The following is a 19,885-nucleotide window of genomic DNA, read 5'->3' on the forward strand; positions in this document are numbered from 1 at the left end:
TTCCAAGATGGTGACCCCCTGTGACAAGTTTGAAGTCCTGGATCATTGCTGCTATTGACAAGCTGACACTCGTGCCATGTTCACTATATAAAACATGGCAGTTTTAGCCACATTCATTTTTAGGGTTTAGTTCTCCTTTAACAGAAAACTGCACCAGCCTGGGGTACTGATCTACTGCACATGCATTGGCCGTTGGATTTTGAAGAAAGAAAAAGCAAGCAAGAGGACTGCTCGCTAGTACCCTGGCCAGTTTTCTGATAAGAGGACCACCAGCCCAGGGTATGTAATGAAGGTATAAGGTAAGTCATTACAATATAACTGTGCCCTAACATATGGCACTCCCCACAGATTGGACTTTTCCTTATCCTTTAATTGAAGTACATTGCAAAAATACCTGGAAAAATATTTTCTTTAATTATAGAGAAAAAAACCTGGTGGTGGAATGCTACCTGGCCAGTATTTCACTAACTAGACAGTAAAATCCCAGCCAAGGCCAGGAATATTATTGTAATGTTAACGGAAATGTACTTGCCAGTTGCTGCACCTTGAACTACCCTTCTATAGCCCTTTCCAATCCACCAAATGGTGCCCTGCCCACCAGATTTCTGCCGATCCGCTCTTTTATATCAAGCTCCGCCCCCTTTCCTGACCAACGCTTTTCCCTACTGGTGATGTCAGATGCAGTTGTACATACATAGAAATGTATTACATATTTATAGTGAGAAGAGAAATACCTTTTCTTTGACCAGCACTTTTATGTAACTGGGCTGTACATCAACATCGACCAAAGATGTGTCCAAATGTCTGTTGACAAATTAAAAAAAAGATGAAATATAAAAACATAGAATAAAACACATGAAACCATGAATTCACATGGAGGCCAATTATAGTTATTCATGAAAAACATACAAAATAGTTTACCTGTAAATCGCCAGATCCAAAACAAACTGGTTGTTTTCTTCATCATCCACCAAAGAGAAGTCAAGCCTGTAGAAAGAGAAGTGTATTTATTATCCCCTCTAAAAGCTCTTGTCTGCCAGGGTTTAGATATTTGGTGGTGATCTAGCGTAAATAAGAGGGAGGAGCCAAAGGAACCAGGGCTGCACCTCTCTATAACTTGTTATTTGCCTGTACGGGGAGGTCTCCTATATGGATTGCCCTGTAGTAAGAACAAGAGAAATTACATTTCAGAGATGTATCTTTAAAGGGGTGGTTCACCGTCATGGAAACTTTTAGTATGTTATAGAATGACCAATCCTAAGCAACTTTTCAATTGGTTTTCATTATTTATTTGTTATAGTTTTATCGTTATTTGCATTTTTCTTCTGACTTTTTGCCGCTTTCAAATGGGCGTCGCCGACCCCTTCTAAAGACAAATGCTCTGTAAGGCTACAAATGTATTGTTATTTTTTATTACTGATCCTTCTATTCAGTCCTCTCCTTTTCATATGTCAGTCTTTTATGCAAATCAATGCATGGTTGCTAGGGGAATTCGGACCCTAGCTACCAGATTGCTTAAAATGCAAATTGAAGAACTGTGAATAAAAAGCTAAATTACTCAAAAACCTTAAATAATAAAAAATTAAAACCAATTGCAAACTGTCTCAGATATATCACTCTCTACATCATACTAAAAGTTATCTCATAGGTGAACAACCCCTTTAACTTAACTTTTAGTATGTTATAGAATGGCCAAATCTAAGCAACTTTTCAAATGGTCTTCATTATTTATTTGTTATGGTTTTTGAATTAATTTTCCCTTTTCTTTCTTGCGTTCAAATGGGGTCACTAAAAAAATGCTCTATAAGGCTACAAATGTATTGTTATTGCTTTTTTCCATTATTTGTCTTTCTATTCAGGCCTCTCCTACTCATATTCCAGTCTCTTGTTTCCGTCAGTTCATGGTTGCTACGGTAATTTGGACCCTAACAACCACATTGCTGAAATTGCAAGTTGGAGAGCTGCCAAATAAAAAGCTAAATTACTTAAAAAACACAAATACCTGTAATACAGAATGAAAACCAATTGCAAATCGTTTCAGAATACCACTCTCTACATACATCATACAAACAATTCATTTAAAGGTGAACAACCCCTTTATATCTGCCTCTAGATTTCCTTTAAAACAAAACAAGGCAGGCATAAACAAGATGCCTTTAACTGCTGACCAGCTCCTTCCATATAGTGGGCTGAGTATTTCCAAAATTACAGCCAGAATATAACATTACAATGTCATCCATAGAGGTTAATAAGAGGTTGATCAGTCTTGTGGTTATAAAAATCTCTTGGAAGGAATATACTGTATGTGGCCCCTGGAGCTCCAGTTGGACATCCCTGTCTTAACCAATAGCAGAAACCGTCATCTTGATTTAAGAGCTCTGAGGTCCTATCACTAGGCAAAAGTCTAGAATATGGCACAAGACAAGGCACTATACTGAATAAGAAAGTCACTGTTGTTTGAATTCATTCTGGTCATGAATTAGGAATTCCATATGAATATATTAACTCATGGTCACTTATGATATACCAAAGATCTCAGACTTGGGAGAGGTTTACCTTCTCCGTAAGATGCACTTTGTCCCCAAAGCTCATGTTATCATGAACACAGTGGTACTACAATAGAGTGATATACACGTTGCCAACTGAGTTGGGTGCCACAAAAAGAGGTACGGTAAGTAAAGAATTTATTTTATATATAAGACCTACTGGGAGGTTAGTACCATCATGGCTAGGTAGAGGAGAGCAGTGGTGAGGTATATTACAGACCATGAGGTTGGTCTGTAATATAAGCTGATGCTACAGGTTTGCTGATTATTAAATTCTGATGCTAATTGCACTGGTTTCTGTGCTGCCATGTAGTAATTATCTGTATTAATTACTAATCAGCCTTATATTGTGACATTTCTATTCTATGTGTACTGTATATTGTGAGTGGGTCCCTAAGCTCAGTAAGTGACAGCAGCACAGAGCATGTGCAGTGAATCAGCAGAAAAGAAGATGGGAAGCTACTGGGGCATCTTTGGAGACACAGATCTTTACTGCTAAAGGGCTGTGGTTGCCTTGGGCTGGTACAGAAGCACAAAACATAATGTACAACATTTCTACCTACTTCTTTAGTTAGGCTTTAGTTCTCCTTAAGGGAAGAGACATATGCGAAGATTCGGGGGGAGATTAGTCGCTCGGCGATAAAATGCCTCTTCTTAAGGCCACTAATCTCCCCTAAATGCCTTCTCGCCACCTAGAATGTAAATCGCCGGCAGGATGGCACTCGGAACACTCCGGCTTTCCGAAGTTCAGGGAGATTAGTCACCCAAAGAAGAGGCGATTTGTCGCTGGGCGACTAATTTCACTGAATCTTCGCATGTGTCTCTGCCCTAAAGGTACTATTCACGGGTAGGCATTGGCCTCTTGTTACTGAACCCTCAAAAGATTAGCTCACTAATCAATATCTCATCTGGACTCAAGCTGGGTGGAAACCCCATTGGCTGAAGACTGAATCCCACCATGAATTCCGTTCACATCTGACAGAGCCACTTAGGGCCCCACACATGCACATCTGTCAGGTTTGGCCTAATACTTGGGTTATTTACCAACATCCACTTGTCTGGGGACCTGATCAAATCAACAGATTTTGCTGTATGACCAGCTTTAGTGTAAACTCCACATTAAACTGGGAATTTTCAGGCATCACAAGTATTAGCTAAACATGTTAGTATCACGCGCAGAATAAAGGAAGTTTTAGAAAAAACAGCATTTAATAACATCGTGTTGTGTACAGAAATGAGCTGACGAATCTCGGTGCCACATCAGGTTTGACAGATCTTTAAAAAATGTTCTTTTAGCTGTTTAGTTTCAAGGTTAATTATAGTTCTCTTCCTGAATCTAGGCAAGCACCAATGAATGTGTAGTTGCAAGAAAAACACTGATGACAAGCATAGAGGAGTTTCCCAGTGTTTTTTGTAATTCATAAAAAAGACTAAAATTTTTTTATATATATATATATATATATATATATATATATATATATATATATATATATATATATATACAGGTATATATATATATATATATATATATATATATATATATATATATATATACGTGTGTGTGTGTTTTTATTTTATTTATACATTAAATTGTATTAAAGGGGTGGTTCACATTTAAGTTAACTTTTAGTACGTTATAGAATGGACAATTCTAAGCAACTTTTCAGTTAGCCTTCATTATTTCTTTTTTTATATATAGTTTTTTTATTTATTTCTGACTCTTTACGGCTTTCTGATGGGGTGGTCACTGACCCCATATAAAAAAACAAATGCTCTGTAAGGCAACAACTTATTAATTATTCTTTGTGCTACTTTGTAGTACTCATTCAGGCATCTCCTATTCATATTCCAGTCTCTCATTCAAATCAAGGGGCGGTTGCTAGGGTAATTTGGACCCTAGCAACCAGATTGCTGAAACTGCCAACTGGAGAGCTGCTGAATAAAAAGCGAAATAAGTCAAAAACCACAAATAATAAAAAACAATTGCAAATGGTCTCAGAATATCACTCTTTACATCATACTAAAAGTTAATTTAAAGGTGAACAAGCCCTTTAATTGGTTTCTGAGTATTTCGACTATTATTTGTACTTCTCCCATGTAACTGTCATTGGCCGCCTTCTGTAGATATGAGACCACATACCATAGCTAATGGCTCATCATGATGAATCTCCTGTTTCCTGCTGCAAACCCCTCTATGTATGGTTAGTTATCCTTTAACATGCTACTTTCCTTATCTGCATTTAAATGACTGTTTTAAAATAAGATGCCTAGTTTGAGCCTATGGTCTCCCTTTGGGATTTTAATCCTAAATGCATTATTTCTTCATCATTTTTCTAAATCACTGGCAATTTGTCAGACACCCCCTGGAGATTCAGGCCTGTCGGAAAATGCTTAATCAGATGTAAACAGACATAGCCGTTATTAAAGCCCACTAGCAATATCACTAATTTACTGCATATATTATGATTATTATTCACTCGTGGAACATGGAAAGAACGGCTCTCACTGCACAAAGGAAACACAGTATTACACTTACTAACACAACATAGTCTAATAGTTACATGCCTCTCTAATGTCCCTGGACGGCCTCGAATCATGGGCGGGGGCTTAAAGGAGAAGTAAACCATAAAATGGATATAGCTATAAATGCCACATTTTATATAGTGAACTTATTGCACAAGGCTAAAGTTTCAGCTTGTCAATAGCAGCAATGATCCAGGACTTCAAACTTGTCACAGGGGGTCACCATCTTGGAAAGTGTCTGTGACACTCACATGCTCAGTGGGCTCTGATTGGCTGTTGAGAAGCTAAGCTTAGGGCTCGTCACTAATTATCCAGCAGAAAATGAGCTTCCCCTGTAATATAAGCTGATGCTACAGGGCTGATTAAATTCTGATGCTAATTATCTGTATTATTTACTAATCAGCCTTATATTGTGCCTTTTCTATGTGTACTGTACATTGTGAGTGGGTCCCTAAGCTCAATAAGTGACAGCAGCACAGAGCATGTGCAGTGAATCAGCAGAAAAGAAGATGGGGAGCTACTGGGGTATCTTTGGAGACACAGATCTTTACTGCTAAAGGGCTGTGGTTGCCTTGGGCTGGTACAGAAGCACAAAACATCATGTATAACATTTCTAGCTATTTCTTTAGATCGGTTTTATCTCTCCTTTAATTAAAAGTGGGTGTATAGAACTGCCCTGATTTTTGATTATAAAATATTTGGTTGAATATAACAAGAGAAGATATTTGGGTTAAACTAGAAAGTTATCAGAAAATTAAATAGGTTAAAACAGCCAAGATATTCCTTCCGCTGCCTTCCTAAGCTTTCTTATCTCTTATTAATCCAAAGGGGTGGTTCACCTTCAAGTTAACTTGTAGAACATAACATTATAGAATGGCTAATTCTAAGCAACTTTTCAATTGGCCTTCATTTTGTATTTCATATGGTTTCCAAATGATTTGCCTTCTTCTTCTGACCCTTCACAGTTTTCAAATGGGGGTCACTCACCCCAAGAAAACAAATGCTCTGTTAGGCTACACATTTGTAGTTATTGCTACTTTTTTTACTTTACTTTTTTAATCTTTCTATTCAGGCTGCTCCTATTCATATTCCAGTCTCTTATTCAAATCAATGCCTGGTTGCTAGGGGACTTTGGAATTTATCAAGCAAACTGCTGAAATTGTAGGAGAGCTGCTGAATAAAAAGCTAAATAACTCAAAAACCACAAATAATAAAAAATTAAAACCAATAACGAATTGTCTCAGAATATCACTCTCTACATCATACTAATGGTTAATTTAAAGGTGAACAACCCCTTTATTGACATTTATTGAATAAAGGCAAAGCCCTTGGTGACAGTATTCCCTATAACATAAGGAAAGGATAATATACAGATATTTTAGAACTCTCCTATGCGACACACCTTGCACAGCAAGTAAAATGGGCCATGTTAAAGGAAAACTAAAGCCTAACTAAAGAAGTAGCTAGAAATGTTGAACATGATGTTTTGTGCTTCTGTACCAGCCCAAGGCAACTACAGCCCTTTAGCAGTAAAGATCTGTGTCTCCAAAGATGCCCCAGTAGCTCCCCATCTTCTTTTCTGCTGATTCACTGCACATGCTCTGTGCTGCTGTCACTTACTGAGCTTAGGGACCCACTCACAATATACAGTACACATAGAATAGAAATGTCACAATATAAGGCTGATTAGTCATTAATACAGATAATTACTACATGGCAGCACAGAAACCAGTGCAATTAGCATCAGAATTTAATAATCAGCAAACCTGTAGCATCAGCTTATATTACAGCCAGGGAAGCTCATTTTCTGCTGGATAATTAGTGACGAGCCCTAAGCTTAGCTTCTCAACAGCCAATCAGAGCCCACTGAGCATGTGAGTGTCACAGACACTTTCCAAGATGGTGACCCCCTGTGACAAGTTTGAAGTCCTGGATCATTGCTGCTATTGACAAGCTCAAACTTTAGCCTCGTGCAATAAGTTCACTATATAAAATATGGCATTTTTAGCCATATATTTTTTTAGAATTTACTTTAAAAAATCACAGTGAGCTGTGCTCTAAATGAATCAACATCTCCCAGATTGTACATTTCAGCACTGGCTGGTTCTGGTCCCCTTCCCATATATCCATCCCAAGTTGCTTTAAACGTCAGAAGCCTGAAATGCCGGAATGAGAGTCACAGTAGGGTAGCCGCAGGCCTCATTAACTGAAGGCACGCATAATAACAACACTGCAAGTCTGCATTTCCATCCCATTGTTTCTGGGCCTATATAGGAAAGTAAAATACCCAGAAGGAAGGGAAATCAGTATGGAAATAGGTTAGTTACATAGCGCTCTGTGCTGCCAGCGTCTTATAGAAATACCTGACGGGTTCCAGTGCACTTACCTGATTGTATGACACACAAGAGTGGAAGCCTGTTGTCTTCTGGGAATTCTGTTGACATAGAGAATGTAGGCACACTCCAAAATCGTTTGTGTGTCATTAACCCCTTCAAGGGGAAACGCATTACATTACATTATAGTAATGGGAGCAGCTGCCTTTAAACATTGCGACACATCAGGAGGGCGACGAGTGACTGAAAGTTGTTCCATAATGTGTATAACATATATGTATAGCAGCCTATATGGAATCCCATTACAGATCATAGGGCTGCTATGGTTTCTAACCCCTTGTTTATCCTGCAGACCTTGTTTCAGAGATGCAACCCAACTTGCCCGAATGCCAGCTGGCTCCATGATCTTTGTCCCTGCAGCTGGAGTTGGAAACAGTAAAGGTAAAAATAAAATCCAATACAAATCTCTACACAGTCGCCGACTGCTCTACAGGGAAACAAACAAAGCTGCTTGAGTTCTGCATGGCTGGGAAGTAAGGTTGGGGCTCCCCCTGCTGTTCATAAGTATGATTGTTTCCCTGCAGAGCAGTTAGGGACCGTCTGACAATTTTTATCCCCAGCAGTAAATGAAGGGAGAATTTCACTGCATACAGTCAGGTTTCTTATAAAAACTGTACACATTTTTTAATTAAAGTATATTGGAGATAGGTTTCTTTTTCATAAAAAAAAAGTAAAAATGGGATTTTATTTTTTTGCCTTTACATGCCCTTTAAAGGGGTTGTTTACCTTTAAATTAACTTTTAGTATGACGTAGAGAGTGATATTCTGATACAATTTGCAATTGATTTTAATTTTTAATTATTTGTGCTTTTTGAGTTATTTGCTTTTTATTCAGCAGCTCTCCAGTTTGCAATATCAGCAGTCTGGTTGCTAGGGTTCAAATTACCCCAGCAACCACGTGCTGATTTGAAAGAGAGACTGGAATGTGAATAGGAGAGGCCTGAATAGAAAGACGAGCAATAAAAAGTAGCAATAACAATACATTTGTAGCCTTACAGAGCATTTGTTTTTTTGATGACCCCCCCATTTGAAAGCTGTAAAAAGTCAGAAAAAGAAGGCAAATAATTCAAAAACTATAAAAAAAAAAAAAAAATGAAAGTCAATTGAAAAGTTGCTTAGAATTAGTCATTCTATAGCATACTAAAAGTTAACTTAAAGGTGAACCCCCCCTTTGATACTATTCAATGTACAAATAAGATAAGAACATATAAATATATATACACTTTTGTTGGAGTCTTTCTTATGAATGGTTCCTATGGTACATAAAAAAAAAACATTGGAAAACTCAGTGTTTTTGTAGCAGCTGAAATTCATTGGTGGTTGCCTAGTTTCAGTTATAGAACTATAATTAACTCAACTGCTAAAAGCACATTTTTTAAAGATCTGTCAAACCTGATGTGGCACCGAGAGTCGTCAGCTCATTTCTGTACACAGCACGATGTTATTAAATGCAGGTTTTTCTAAAACTTCCTTTATTCCGTGCGTGATATTATTTCCTTACTTCGACTCGTTCACATTCAAAACACGTCCCTCGGCGGTGATCAAAGTCCTCGGAGGTTTCTTCTTCAGTTCTCCTTCGCTGAGGAAACAAAAGCCCCAGAGTAGAATGAAACATTAATAACGAAAAAAAACTTGAATAAAATAAGCCTTTCTGTTTTATTTGCCAAACTAAGAATTGAAGGGCAAGGCTGTTGTTTTGGACAAGTATTTAAAGGAAAAATGATTAGGCTGGATGTATAATGAGTTATCGGGTATATTAATAAATTAGGGATGCACTAAATCCACTATTTTGGATTCGGCCTAACCCCTGAATCCCTTGATTCGGTTCGGCCAGGCAGAAGGATTCGGCAAATCCGAAATTTTTTTTTGGTAAAATTTCTTTTTCTCAGCTCGGACGAATTGAATCGACCCGAAAACTCAAATCGAATTTAAAAACTTGATTCAAGTTTTTTTTGTCTCCGAAAAAAAACTTGAATGTCAGGAAGGCTGCAGACATCACCAAATTGATCCCTGGACCTCTCCCATTGACTCCAATTCGGCAGGTTTTAGGTGGCGAATAGTCGAATTTGAGTTCTTAAAAGGCCAGAGCATGTTAAATCTCGAAATTCTATTTCAAATTCGAATTTTCACTTCGACCCTTAATAAATCTGCCCCTTAGAGGCACATTTATCAAAGGTCGAATTTCAAATTCATGTGAGTTTTTAAAAACTCCCACAAACTCCCAATTCAATCAATCGAAATTTATTAGAAAAATCTAATTTCATAAACTCTAAACCTTGAATCAAATCTGAATTGAATTCTATTTGAATTTTAAAAACTCGATTCAAGTTTTTTCTCTGAAGAAAACTCAAATGTCAGGAAGGCTTCAAACAACCCCAAATTGATCCCTGGACCTTTCCCAATTCGGCAGGTTTTAGGTGGCGAATAGTCGAATTTGAGTTCTTAAACTGATAAATTTCAAAAAATTTTAAATTTGAATAACTCCCTTGTAGATTTTGACAGTTTTGACTATAAAAAAATGGAAAATTCGAATTCAACCTATTGTAAATCGGCCTTTATTATTCTGCAAGGGTTCGTGTGTATGCATTTAGTTACTCTGCTATGCATATAAATTTCAGTAGGAAAATGTTGAAAGAAGTGCAACTCATTAATAAAATGAAGTAATAAACACACAATAAAAAATAAATGATCAATGTCCCTGGCACATATGAGCATAAATCCAACAGAGAATGGCTTTCTGAGGCGCAATTTCAATAAAAAAACAAATTCTATCAGGCGGTTGCATAGTTCTCCTGTGTGAATTTTAATCAGAAGGCAATAAAGAAGCGAGTGCTTTGCTTCATGTAGTGCCGTCTCAACTCAATGATTTACGGTGCCGTTGTGTCGAAACGGGACCAGGATTTTTTTAAATTGCAAATTTGCATAGGGAGCGCAATATTTGTTTGAAACTTATTAAATGGAAGCTATTCAGCTTTTATAAATAACAGTGCAGTTTGATAAATTCACATAAAAAAAAGTTCGAGTGTCTCGTAGACTGATGAAATCTGAGCAATTCTACTTTATTACATAGTTGTGAGTTGAAAGAAAATGTTTATTTTGAACCATGTCATGATATGAATTCTAAAGACTTGTGTTTAGCCGAGCCAGAATACAGGACTCTAAGGAAAATGGTACATGGCGATGGTATTATGCTGCCCACGCATTTCGTGCGGGCAGCAATATACGTCATTGTCCTTATTTGTAATGTGAATAAAATATACTACAAATATGGGACCTGTTATCCAGAATGAGCTGGACCTGGGTTTTTCTGGACAACTGATCTTTCTGTAATTTGGATCTTCATACCTTAAGTCTACTAGAAAATCATGTAAACATTGCGGGGCAGATTTATCAAGGGTCGAAATTTGAATTCAAAAAGACCAACCGATATTTATTCAAAAAAATCTAAGTCTTTTTCTGTTTTTGATTGAATAGGTCCGTTTTCAAAGTAATAGTGCATTTAATCTAACTTGGTTCAAAGTTTTTCCAAAAAAACCTTTGATTTTTCAAAGTCCACCAATTGACTCCAAATAGGTTCTATGAGGTCCCCCATAAGCTAAAACAGCAATCTTTTAAGAGACATTACATGACAAATTTCGAAATTCGATAGCTCAAAATTATAATTTTTTAAATTCGAATATTCACTTCGACCTTTGATAAATCTGCCCCTAAATAAACCCAATAGGCTGGTTTTGCTTCCAATAAGGATTAATAATATCTTAACTGGGATCAAGTACAAGCGACTGTTTTATTATTACACAGAAAAAGGAAATCATTTTTAAACATTTGGATTATTTGGATAAAATGGAGTCTAGGGGAAAGCCTTTCCATAATGTGGAGCTTTCTGGATAACAGGTTTCCAGATAACGGATCCTATAACTGTAGTGGCTGTTGGGTTGCCACCTGTCCCGTTTTCACCTGGACAGTCGAAATGGCTTTCCAGGGCAAAACTGCCTGCCTGGTTTTCCAAATTAAGAGGATTCCTGAGATTGATGCAGGGAGCAGCCAACCATGCCATAGCCCCACCCCCTAGTATCACTGGTCCGCCCACATGATGTAGCTGCCCCGCCTACGCTATCACCGAACCTCCCCTGCCCAGAGTTAGCTGCGGGAAAGGTGACAACAACCCTAAGTGGTTGTCAGACCTTTTCAGTTCAAGTCTCTTTTGGAGGTGCATCGTTTTAGGGTCTGGTCCCCCTTTAGAGCATAATACGGATATAGGGAAATATGAGTTTATTAGCCATCGTTCCAAGAATATCTAGTGACTTTCAAAATGGGCTTAGAGGTCTATTTAAAATAGCACACAGGCATTTAACTCAATATTTTTTCCTAATTGGGCTGAGCCCCCATCAAAGCTCCAGATTTCTCCATTGGGTGCCAGCTAGTGATGTGCGGGTTGGGATTTCCCTAACCCACACCCAACCCTGACCCGCCTTCCCTTAGCCTGTGCCCACCCTCATCTGACTTCCGGATTCTTTATATAGATCCGCGCCAACCTGATCCGTAGGTGAAGTCACAAAAGGGGCAGGGCGAGCAGACGGCATATATAAAAGAAGAACCCGGAAGACGGAATCCGGCATTTGACGGTGGCAGGCGGGGAGATCAGGAGACAAACTCAACCCCCATTTTAAAAAATAAGGGAAGCCACCTGGGATTGTACAATTCACAGACAAACAAACTATACATGTTAGGTCACATGAGCCAATTAACAGACAGAGTTGTGTCTTTTGCTTCCACACTTCTTCCTGTTACAGTTAGAGCTGCAGTATTTCTGGTCAGGTGATTTCTGAGGCAGCACACAGACCATCACTAAATGGTGGTTAAAGGGAAAAGATGTAAAAGGGCAATATTTACTTAAATATATATTCCCGTTGGGTAAGATTCTTATGCCACTTAATATGATATAAACTATCTGTTGCTAAAATATTCATTTTGGGGAGTTTAATGAAAGAGTTGGCCAGGTTTAGTTGCCATTACGAAGTACACAATGAACATCAAGCCAATAACAGTGTCTAGACAATGCACACTGGATAGGGGGACCTGATGTATATAGAAGAATGAACAACATAGCTAAATAGAAATATTAAGGGGCAGATTTATCAGAGGTCGAGATGAATTTTCGAATTCAAAAAATTTAATTCTGAGCTTTTTTATGTGTACTTCGACTAGGGAATCGTCCAAATTCAATTTATCATGTAGGGGCAGATTTATCAAGGGTCGAATTTCAAATTTTAAAAACTTCGAAATTCAAATTAAAAAAAATCAACCGAAATTAAATCAAAGTTTTTTTTTTGTTGGACAAATAGGTCCATATTGTATCGAATAGGTCCGTTTTCGATCAAATTCGAATCATACGAATTTACCGTATATACTCGAGTATAAGACGATTTTTTCAGCTCCCAAAATATGCTTAAAAACTCTACCTCGGCTTATACTCGGGTCAAGCGCAAAAACGGTCGCCGGCGTCTATGAATAGTCACCGGCCTCTAAGAATAGTCGCCGGCGTCCAAGAATAGTCGCCGGCGTCCAAGAATAGTCTAGAAGAATATTCGCCAGCGTCCAAGAATGGTCGCCGGCATCCAAAAACGAGACGCCGGCACCTCCAATGGGAGCAGAAACCCTAAATTTTTTGATTGAAACTTACCAGAAGCTGCTGCATTTCTCACCCTATGCTTATACTCGAGTCAATAAGCTTTCCCAGTTTTTGGAGGTAAAATTATCCCAAAAAAACTATGATTTTTCAAAGTCCACCAATTGACTCCATTGACAGGTTTTAGATGGCGAATGGTCAACGTCTAATTTTTAAAGAGACAGTACATGATAAATTTCTAAATTCAAATTTTCAAAATTTTTTCAAATTTGAATCGAATTTAGACTATTCCCTAGTCGAAGTACACAAAAATTAGCTTGAAATTCGAATTTTTTTAATTAGAATTTTCACTTCGACCTTTGATAAATCTGCACCGTACTGTCTCTTTAAAATTTAGACTTCGACCATTCGCCATCTAAAACCTGCCGAATTGCTGTTTTAGTCTATGGGGGACCTATTTGGAGTCAATTGGACTTTGAAAAATAAAAGTTTTTTGGGGGGAAAAACTTTGACTCAAATACGATCAAATGCGCTATTACTTTGATTCGTACGATTCGAATTCGGCTGAATACAGACCTGTTCGATCGAAAGTGGACCTATTCGGCCACAAAAAAAAACTTTGATCTAATTTCGGTTGGTCTTTTTGAATTCGAATTTCGAAGTTTTTCAAATTCGAAATTCGACCCTTGATAAATATGCCCCTAAATGTACAGATAAAAAGCTGAAGAGGACTTATATATTAGTCTAAAAAACAAATTCAGAAGGGCACCTGCTGCTTTCTTTGGACTTGCGCTTCTCCTCCAAGTAGCGATGGGTTTCTAATCTGGATTCTGGTGTGTACTGTGAAGGCTGGCTCCAAAATTCTTTTTCTTCTTCCTCTTCAGCTTTTCTCAACGCTGTTTCATCTCCATTCTGTTCAGTAGGGTCTGGTTTTTCTACAGGGTCTGGGCTACAAGAGGATTAACATGAATATGATCAGTAGTGAAAGAAAAATGACTTGTTGGCTGATAAGGGGCTGCACAGACAATATTCTGGTCAATAATTCTCTCGGAGTAATATGAACTCCAACTACTCACTGGTATACAGGTATGGGATACGTTATCTGGAAATCAGTTGTCCAGAAAGCTCTGAATTACGGAAAGACCATCTCCCATTGACTCCATTTTATCCAAATAATCCAAATTTTTAAAAATAATTTCCTTTTTCTTTGTAATAATAAAACAGTAGGAAGAAAAGATATTCAGTGTCGAGTGCAGTATAGGTGGGGTTAACTTACCCAAAAAGAAGGGGGGTCTAGGTGCTCAAGCCCCAGCCCTTCAGCTCGGGGAGGCAAATAATGTGAATCAATAATTAAGGGCTGGCACATACCGAACCACACTCCGTAGATAGATGTAGTAAAAAAAGTATTTATTTAAGCAATGTCATAGCAAAAGCCTTGCGCGTTTCGTGCCTTAGGGGCACTTAATCATAGGCTTGTACTTGATCCCAACTAAGATATAATTAATCCTTATTGGAAGCAAAACCAGCCTATTAGGTTTATTTCATGTTTACATGATTTTCTAGTAGACTTAAGTTATTAAGATCCAAATTATGGAAAGATCCATTATCTGGAAAACCCCAGGTCCCGAGCATTCTGGATAACAGGTCGCATACCTGTAATAATGAAACATTAGTTTGTACTTGATCCCAACTAAGATATAATTCTCCTCATATCCAGTTACTTATTAAATCATGTCACTTCCACCTAAGGAACAAAATACGATCATTTATCACCCAAGATGCTGCCAAAATTCTTATTCACTCTCTCATCATATCACGTCTAGACTACTGTAACTCTCTTTTAATTGGCCTTCCCCTCCAGAGACTGTCACCTCTCCAGTCCATAATGAACACTGCTGCGAGGCTTATACACCTCAGCAACCGCTCCTCCTCTGCCTCGCCATTCTATCAATCCCTGCACTGGCTTCCGTTACCTTTCAGAATCAAATTCAAATTAATGACCCTGACATTCAAAGCACTTCATAACTCTGCCCCACCCTACATCTCTGAACTCATCTCTATATACTCACCCAACCGCTTACTACGCTCCTCTACTGACCTGCTACTCAACTCTTCTCTCATTACCTCCTCACATGCTCGCATTCAAGACTTTGCAAGGGCTGCGCCCCTCCTCTGGAACTCTCTCCCACGGTCTGTCTGACTTTCTCCCAACCTTTCTTCTTTCAAGAAATCTCTTAAAACGCACTTCTTTCGAGAAGCCTACCCTCACTCTGCTTAACTACCACATACAGTACCACATTTCTCACCCACTTAATTCGATCTTGCCCACTCCCACACCTTGTCTATTACTCCCTTCCCTTTAGAGTGTAAGCTCTTCCTCACCTTTTGTACCGGTATTGATTGTGATGTATGTAACTCCATATGTTCTTTGTATGTAATTCATGCGATTTAGTTGTATAATCACATTTACTTTACAGTGCTACGCAATATGTTGGCGCTATATAAATACATGTTAATAATAAAAATAATAATAATTAATCCTTATTGGAAGCAAAACCAGCCTATTGGGTTTATTTAATGTTTATATGATTTTCTAGTAGACTTAAGGTATGAAGATTCAAATTACAGAAAGATCCATTATCTGGAAAACCCCAGGTCCCGAGCATTCTGGATAACAGGTCCCATGCCTGTATATGGCCTGCATATCCTGGACAGCCTCCCTCATAGAGTAAGATAGACCCCGGCCATTCATCAGTATAATCAGCACATTCAGGTCAGTCTCCCTCTAATAAGAGGAGGATGGACTCCCACCATTCATTGCTATATATATATATATATATATATATATATATATATATATATATATATATATATATATATATATTCAGCAAGGAAGATCCGCACTCTCAGGTCTTAAGTAAAAATGTAAAAAATTTTATTGTTACATACGAGACTGACGTTTCGGCCTCCTCCAAGGCCTTTCTCAAAAGTGGACTGTTATATATATATATATATATATGACCTACACAATGTTGTTTCCGATTTTAAATTTTAAAAATTAGGTACATCGTGAACACCTATTTCTGGCAAAAAACTTTAAAGGGTTTCTGTCACATGAAACCATGTTCTTTCAAAATGCATTATTTAATAGTGCTGCTCCAGCAGAATTCTGAACTGAAATCCATTTCTCGATATTAGTGCACTGAATCCAGTATTTGGTTCGGTATTCGGCCATGATTAGGCCATTTTCAGCAGGATTCGGATTTGGCCGAATCCTTGTGCGACTCATCTCCCCATCTGCAACCATCCTTACTGCTGCACTGGAGTGAACAAAATAATAGAAAAGTAATAAGATAACAGCTCCCTAACACAAGATAACAGCTCCCAGGTAGATATGAGAGTAGCACTCAATAGTAAAAATCCAGGTCCCACTGCAACTCCTCAGGTTATACTGAGTAGGAGAAACAATTGCTTATATGAAAGCAGTTTCATTGTAAAGTGCTGGCTCTTTCTGAAAGCACAGGATCAGGCACAATGACCTTAGATGGCGCCTACTTACCAATATTACAACTAATAAAAATTCACTTGTTAGTTCAGGAATAAAATTTTATATGGCAGTGAATTTGCCCCAGAGTGAAGTGCACTTTAGAAATAAAAGCTACACCGTAAAAATCCTGACAGAATCCCTTTAAGAATAATAAGAAAAAGAAAGCCTTCCAGGTTTGTAGCTTGTGCTGTCTCGTACAACATATAAATCTTCATAAGTAATGGATGTGTGACTGTGCAAGCACTCAGATTTATTGATCAGTGCGAACACGGAGATGCGAGAAAGCAGGGAAATAAATGAGAGCAGCCTGACATGATGTGCAGCACAGAGCAATGTTCCCAACAGAGAATGGATGACTGCTGAATAAAGCCACCCTCCTGTAACTCATAGGGGGTTATTTATTATTTTATTTATTTGTATTTATTTTTTACATTATTTATTTGTTTTTTTTAGTCCTCAATATTTTCTGAAAAAAACTCTGACCAAATCCGCACAGGTGTTTTGGGCTTATTTATTAATACACTTTCCTGAAAATTTTGTTTGCAGGAAAAAAATCAGATTTTCACGATTTTTTCGGATTTTTCATCTGATTTCCAAATTTTTTTAGGATTTTCTACCCGAAAACTCTGAAAACGTCGGGGTATTGCCAAAAACCCAACGCACATCAAAAATCATTGGGACTTCTCCCATTGACTTATATGCAACTTCAACAGGTCTGAAATGCCGGATTTTCAGATTCAGACTTTTACATCCTCAGAGTTTAATAAATTCCGAAAAATTTGTGCTTTTTTTAAGTCAGATTTTATTTAAAAAATCACAGATTTTTTGTGATTTTTGCATTCTGAGTTTGGTAAATAACCCCCTTATTATACAGATCTGCTTGTTGAGGTGGTGGGGTTCTGTACTAAATTAAATATAAATATGAACTTTAAACAATTCCCTGAAAAACAGTATCCAGAATGCAAGCAAGAGATTGCTTCCACCATTCCCCCTGCTGCCCTCACTTATATAATAAATGAATACAGGTATGGGACATGTAATCCAGAATGCCCAAGACCTGGAGTTTTCTAGATAAAGGATCTTTCCATAATTTTGATCTCCATACCTTAAAGGTAAACCGTTCACCCTTGACTTAACTTTTAGTATGATGTAGAGAGTGATATTCTGAGACAATTTGCAATTGGTTTTCATTTTTTATTATTTAAGATTTTTGAGTTATTTAGCTTTTTATTCAGCAGCTCTCCAGTTTGTATTATAAACAATCTGGTAGCTAGGGTCCAAGTTACCCTAGCAAACATGCATTGATTTGAATATGAATATAAGAGGACCTAACTAGAAAGATGAGCAATAAAAAATTAGCAACAACAGTAATCTTAGATGGGGTCAGCGACGCCCATTTGAAAGCTGGAAAGAGTCAGAAGAAAAAGGCAAATAATTGTAAAACTATACAAAATAAATAATGAAAACCAATAGAAAAGTTGCGTAAAATTGGACATTCTATTACATACTTAAAGTTTAGTTAAAGATGAACCACCCATTGAAGTCTACTAGAAAATCATATAAACATTAAATAAATCCAATAGGCTGGTTTTTCCTCCAATAAGGATTAATTATATCTTAGTTGGGATCAAGTACAAGTTACTGTTTTATTATTACAGAGAAAAAGGAAATTATTTTTTAATTATTTGATTAGAATGGAGTCAAGGAAAAATAGCCTTCCTGTAATTCGGAGCTTTCTGGATAACGGATCCAGTAGCTGTACAGAGAAAGTTGTCTCTGACTAACTATAGTGGGGTGATATTACATCATTCCTTTCACCAGCAGCCTTCATATCAGCCCTTGTCAGTATATTCCACTTGTAAGCAAGAAACAACGTTGCAAAGCAAAACCTTTTTGGTTCAATAGAAGCGTTGGTGTTGAGGTGGGTAAGAAAAGACGTGCTTTTAACGCTTTCAAGTTAGCTGGTACAGCCGAATCATTTATAAGGTACAAGGAGGCCAATAAATCATGCAAAGAAGCTATAAGGCAAGCTAAAAATGATATAGAAAAGGATATTGCAGCAAGCAGTAAAAAAGAATCCAAAATTATTTTTTAAATATATTAATAGTAAAAAAATGAAGCAGGAAGGGGTGGGACCTTTAGTTTCAGAGGGGGGTCAGCTGGTTGATGAAAACAAAATTAAAGCGCAGATTCTGAATTCATATTTTTCGTCTGTCTACACAAATGAGGAACCAGTTATTGAAGGTTTCCTTCTTAACAGTCCCAATTATAGTAATACAACTAATGATGCATGGTTCACACATGAGGAAATTTAAAAGAGACTAGAACATGTTAAGATTAACAAAGGTCCGGGGCCAGATGGTATTCATCCCAGGGTAATAAGCGAGCTTAGCTCTGTGATTGCCAAACCTCTTTACTTAATTTTTCAGGATTCATTTAGGTCTGGCCATAGTACCGAGAGACTGGCGAATTGCTAATGTGGTGCCTCTATTCAAAAAAGGATCCCGTTCTCAGCCTCAAAATTATAGGCCAGTTAGTCTGACGTCAGTAGTAGGAAAGTTTTTTGAAGGGTTATGAAAGGATAAGATACTGGACTTCATAGCAAATCATAATACTTTAAGTGTATGCCAGCATGGTTTTATGTGTAATAGATCTTGCCAGACTTACTTAATTTCTTTTTATGAGAAGGTAAGTAGAGACCTCAATTCTGGGATGGCAGTGGATGTGATTAACTTTCGACTTTACTAAAGCATTTGATACAAGTGCCACACAAAAGGTTACTGGTTAAATTAAAGAAATTTGGCCTGGAACATAGTATTTGTACCTGGATAGAGAACTGGCTAAAAGATAGACTACAAAGAGTGGTGGTAAATGGAACATTTTCTAATTGGACCAGTGTTGTTAGTGGAGTACCGCAGGGCTCTGTACTAGGTCCCTTGCTTTTCAACTTGTTTATTAATGACCTGGAGGTGGCCATTGAAAGTACTGTTTCTATTTTTGCAGATGATACTAAATTGTGCAGAACTATAGGTTCCATGCAGGATGCTGCCACTTTGCACAGTGATTTGTCTAAATTGGAAAACTGGGCAGCAAACTGGAAAATGAGGTTCAATGTTGATAAATGCAGGTTATGCACTTTGGCAAAAATAATATAAATGCAAGTTATACACTAAATGGCAGTGTGTTGGGAGTTTCCTTAAATGAGAAGGATCTAGGGGTCTTTGTAGATAACACGTTGTCTAATTCT

The 19,885-nt window shown here is 37.6% G+C and overlaps 1 protein-coding gene across 2 annotated transcripts in view; it reads right to left on the reverse strand.

Moving 5' to 3' along the window:
* Positions 1 to 19,885, reverse strand: part of dnaaf11.L (dynein axonemal assembly factor 11 L homeolog) — a 53,263-nt gene that overhangs the window by 16,201 nt on the left and 17,177 nt on the right. For both annotated transcript variants that reach the window (XM_041566648.1, XM_018268266.2), the window contains 4 exons: positions 13,861 to 14,040; positions 8,964 to 9,041; positions 922 to 987; positions 735 to 804 (listed from right to left, as the gene is read on the reverse strand). In XM_041566648.1, the coding sequence (XP_041422582.1) occupies positions 735 to 804; positions 922 to 987; positions 8,964 to 9,041; positions 13,861 to 14,040 (394 nt within the window). The remainder of the gene's footprint in view (positions 1 to 734; positions 805 to 921; positions 988 to 8,963; positions 9,042 to 13,860; positions 14,041 to 19,885) is intronic.

This window comes from Xenopus laevis, chromosome 6L (genome assembly GCF_017654675.1).
Source record: "Xenopus laevis strain J_2021 chromosome 6L, Xenopus_laevis_v10.1, whole genome shotgun sequence".
In the NCBI taxonomy this organism is placed as follows: domain Eukaryota; kingdom Metazoa; phylum Chordata; class Amphibia; order Anura; family Pipidae; genus Xenopus; species Xenopus laevis.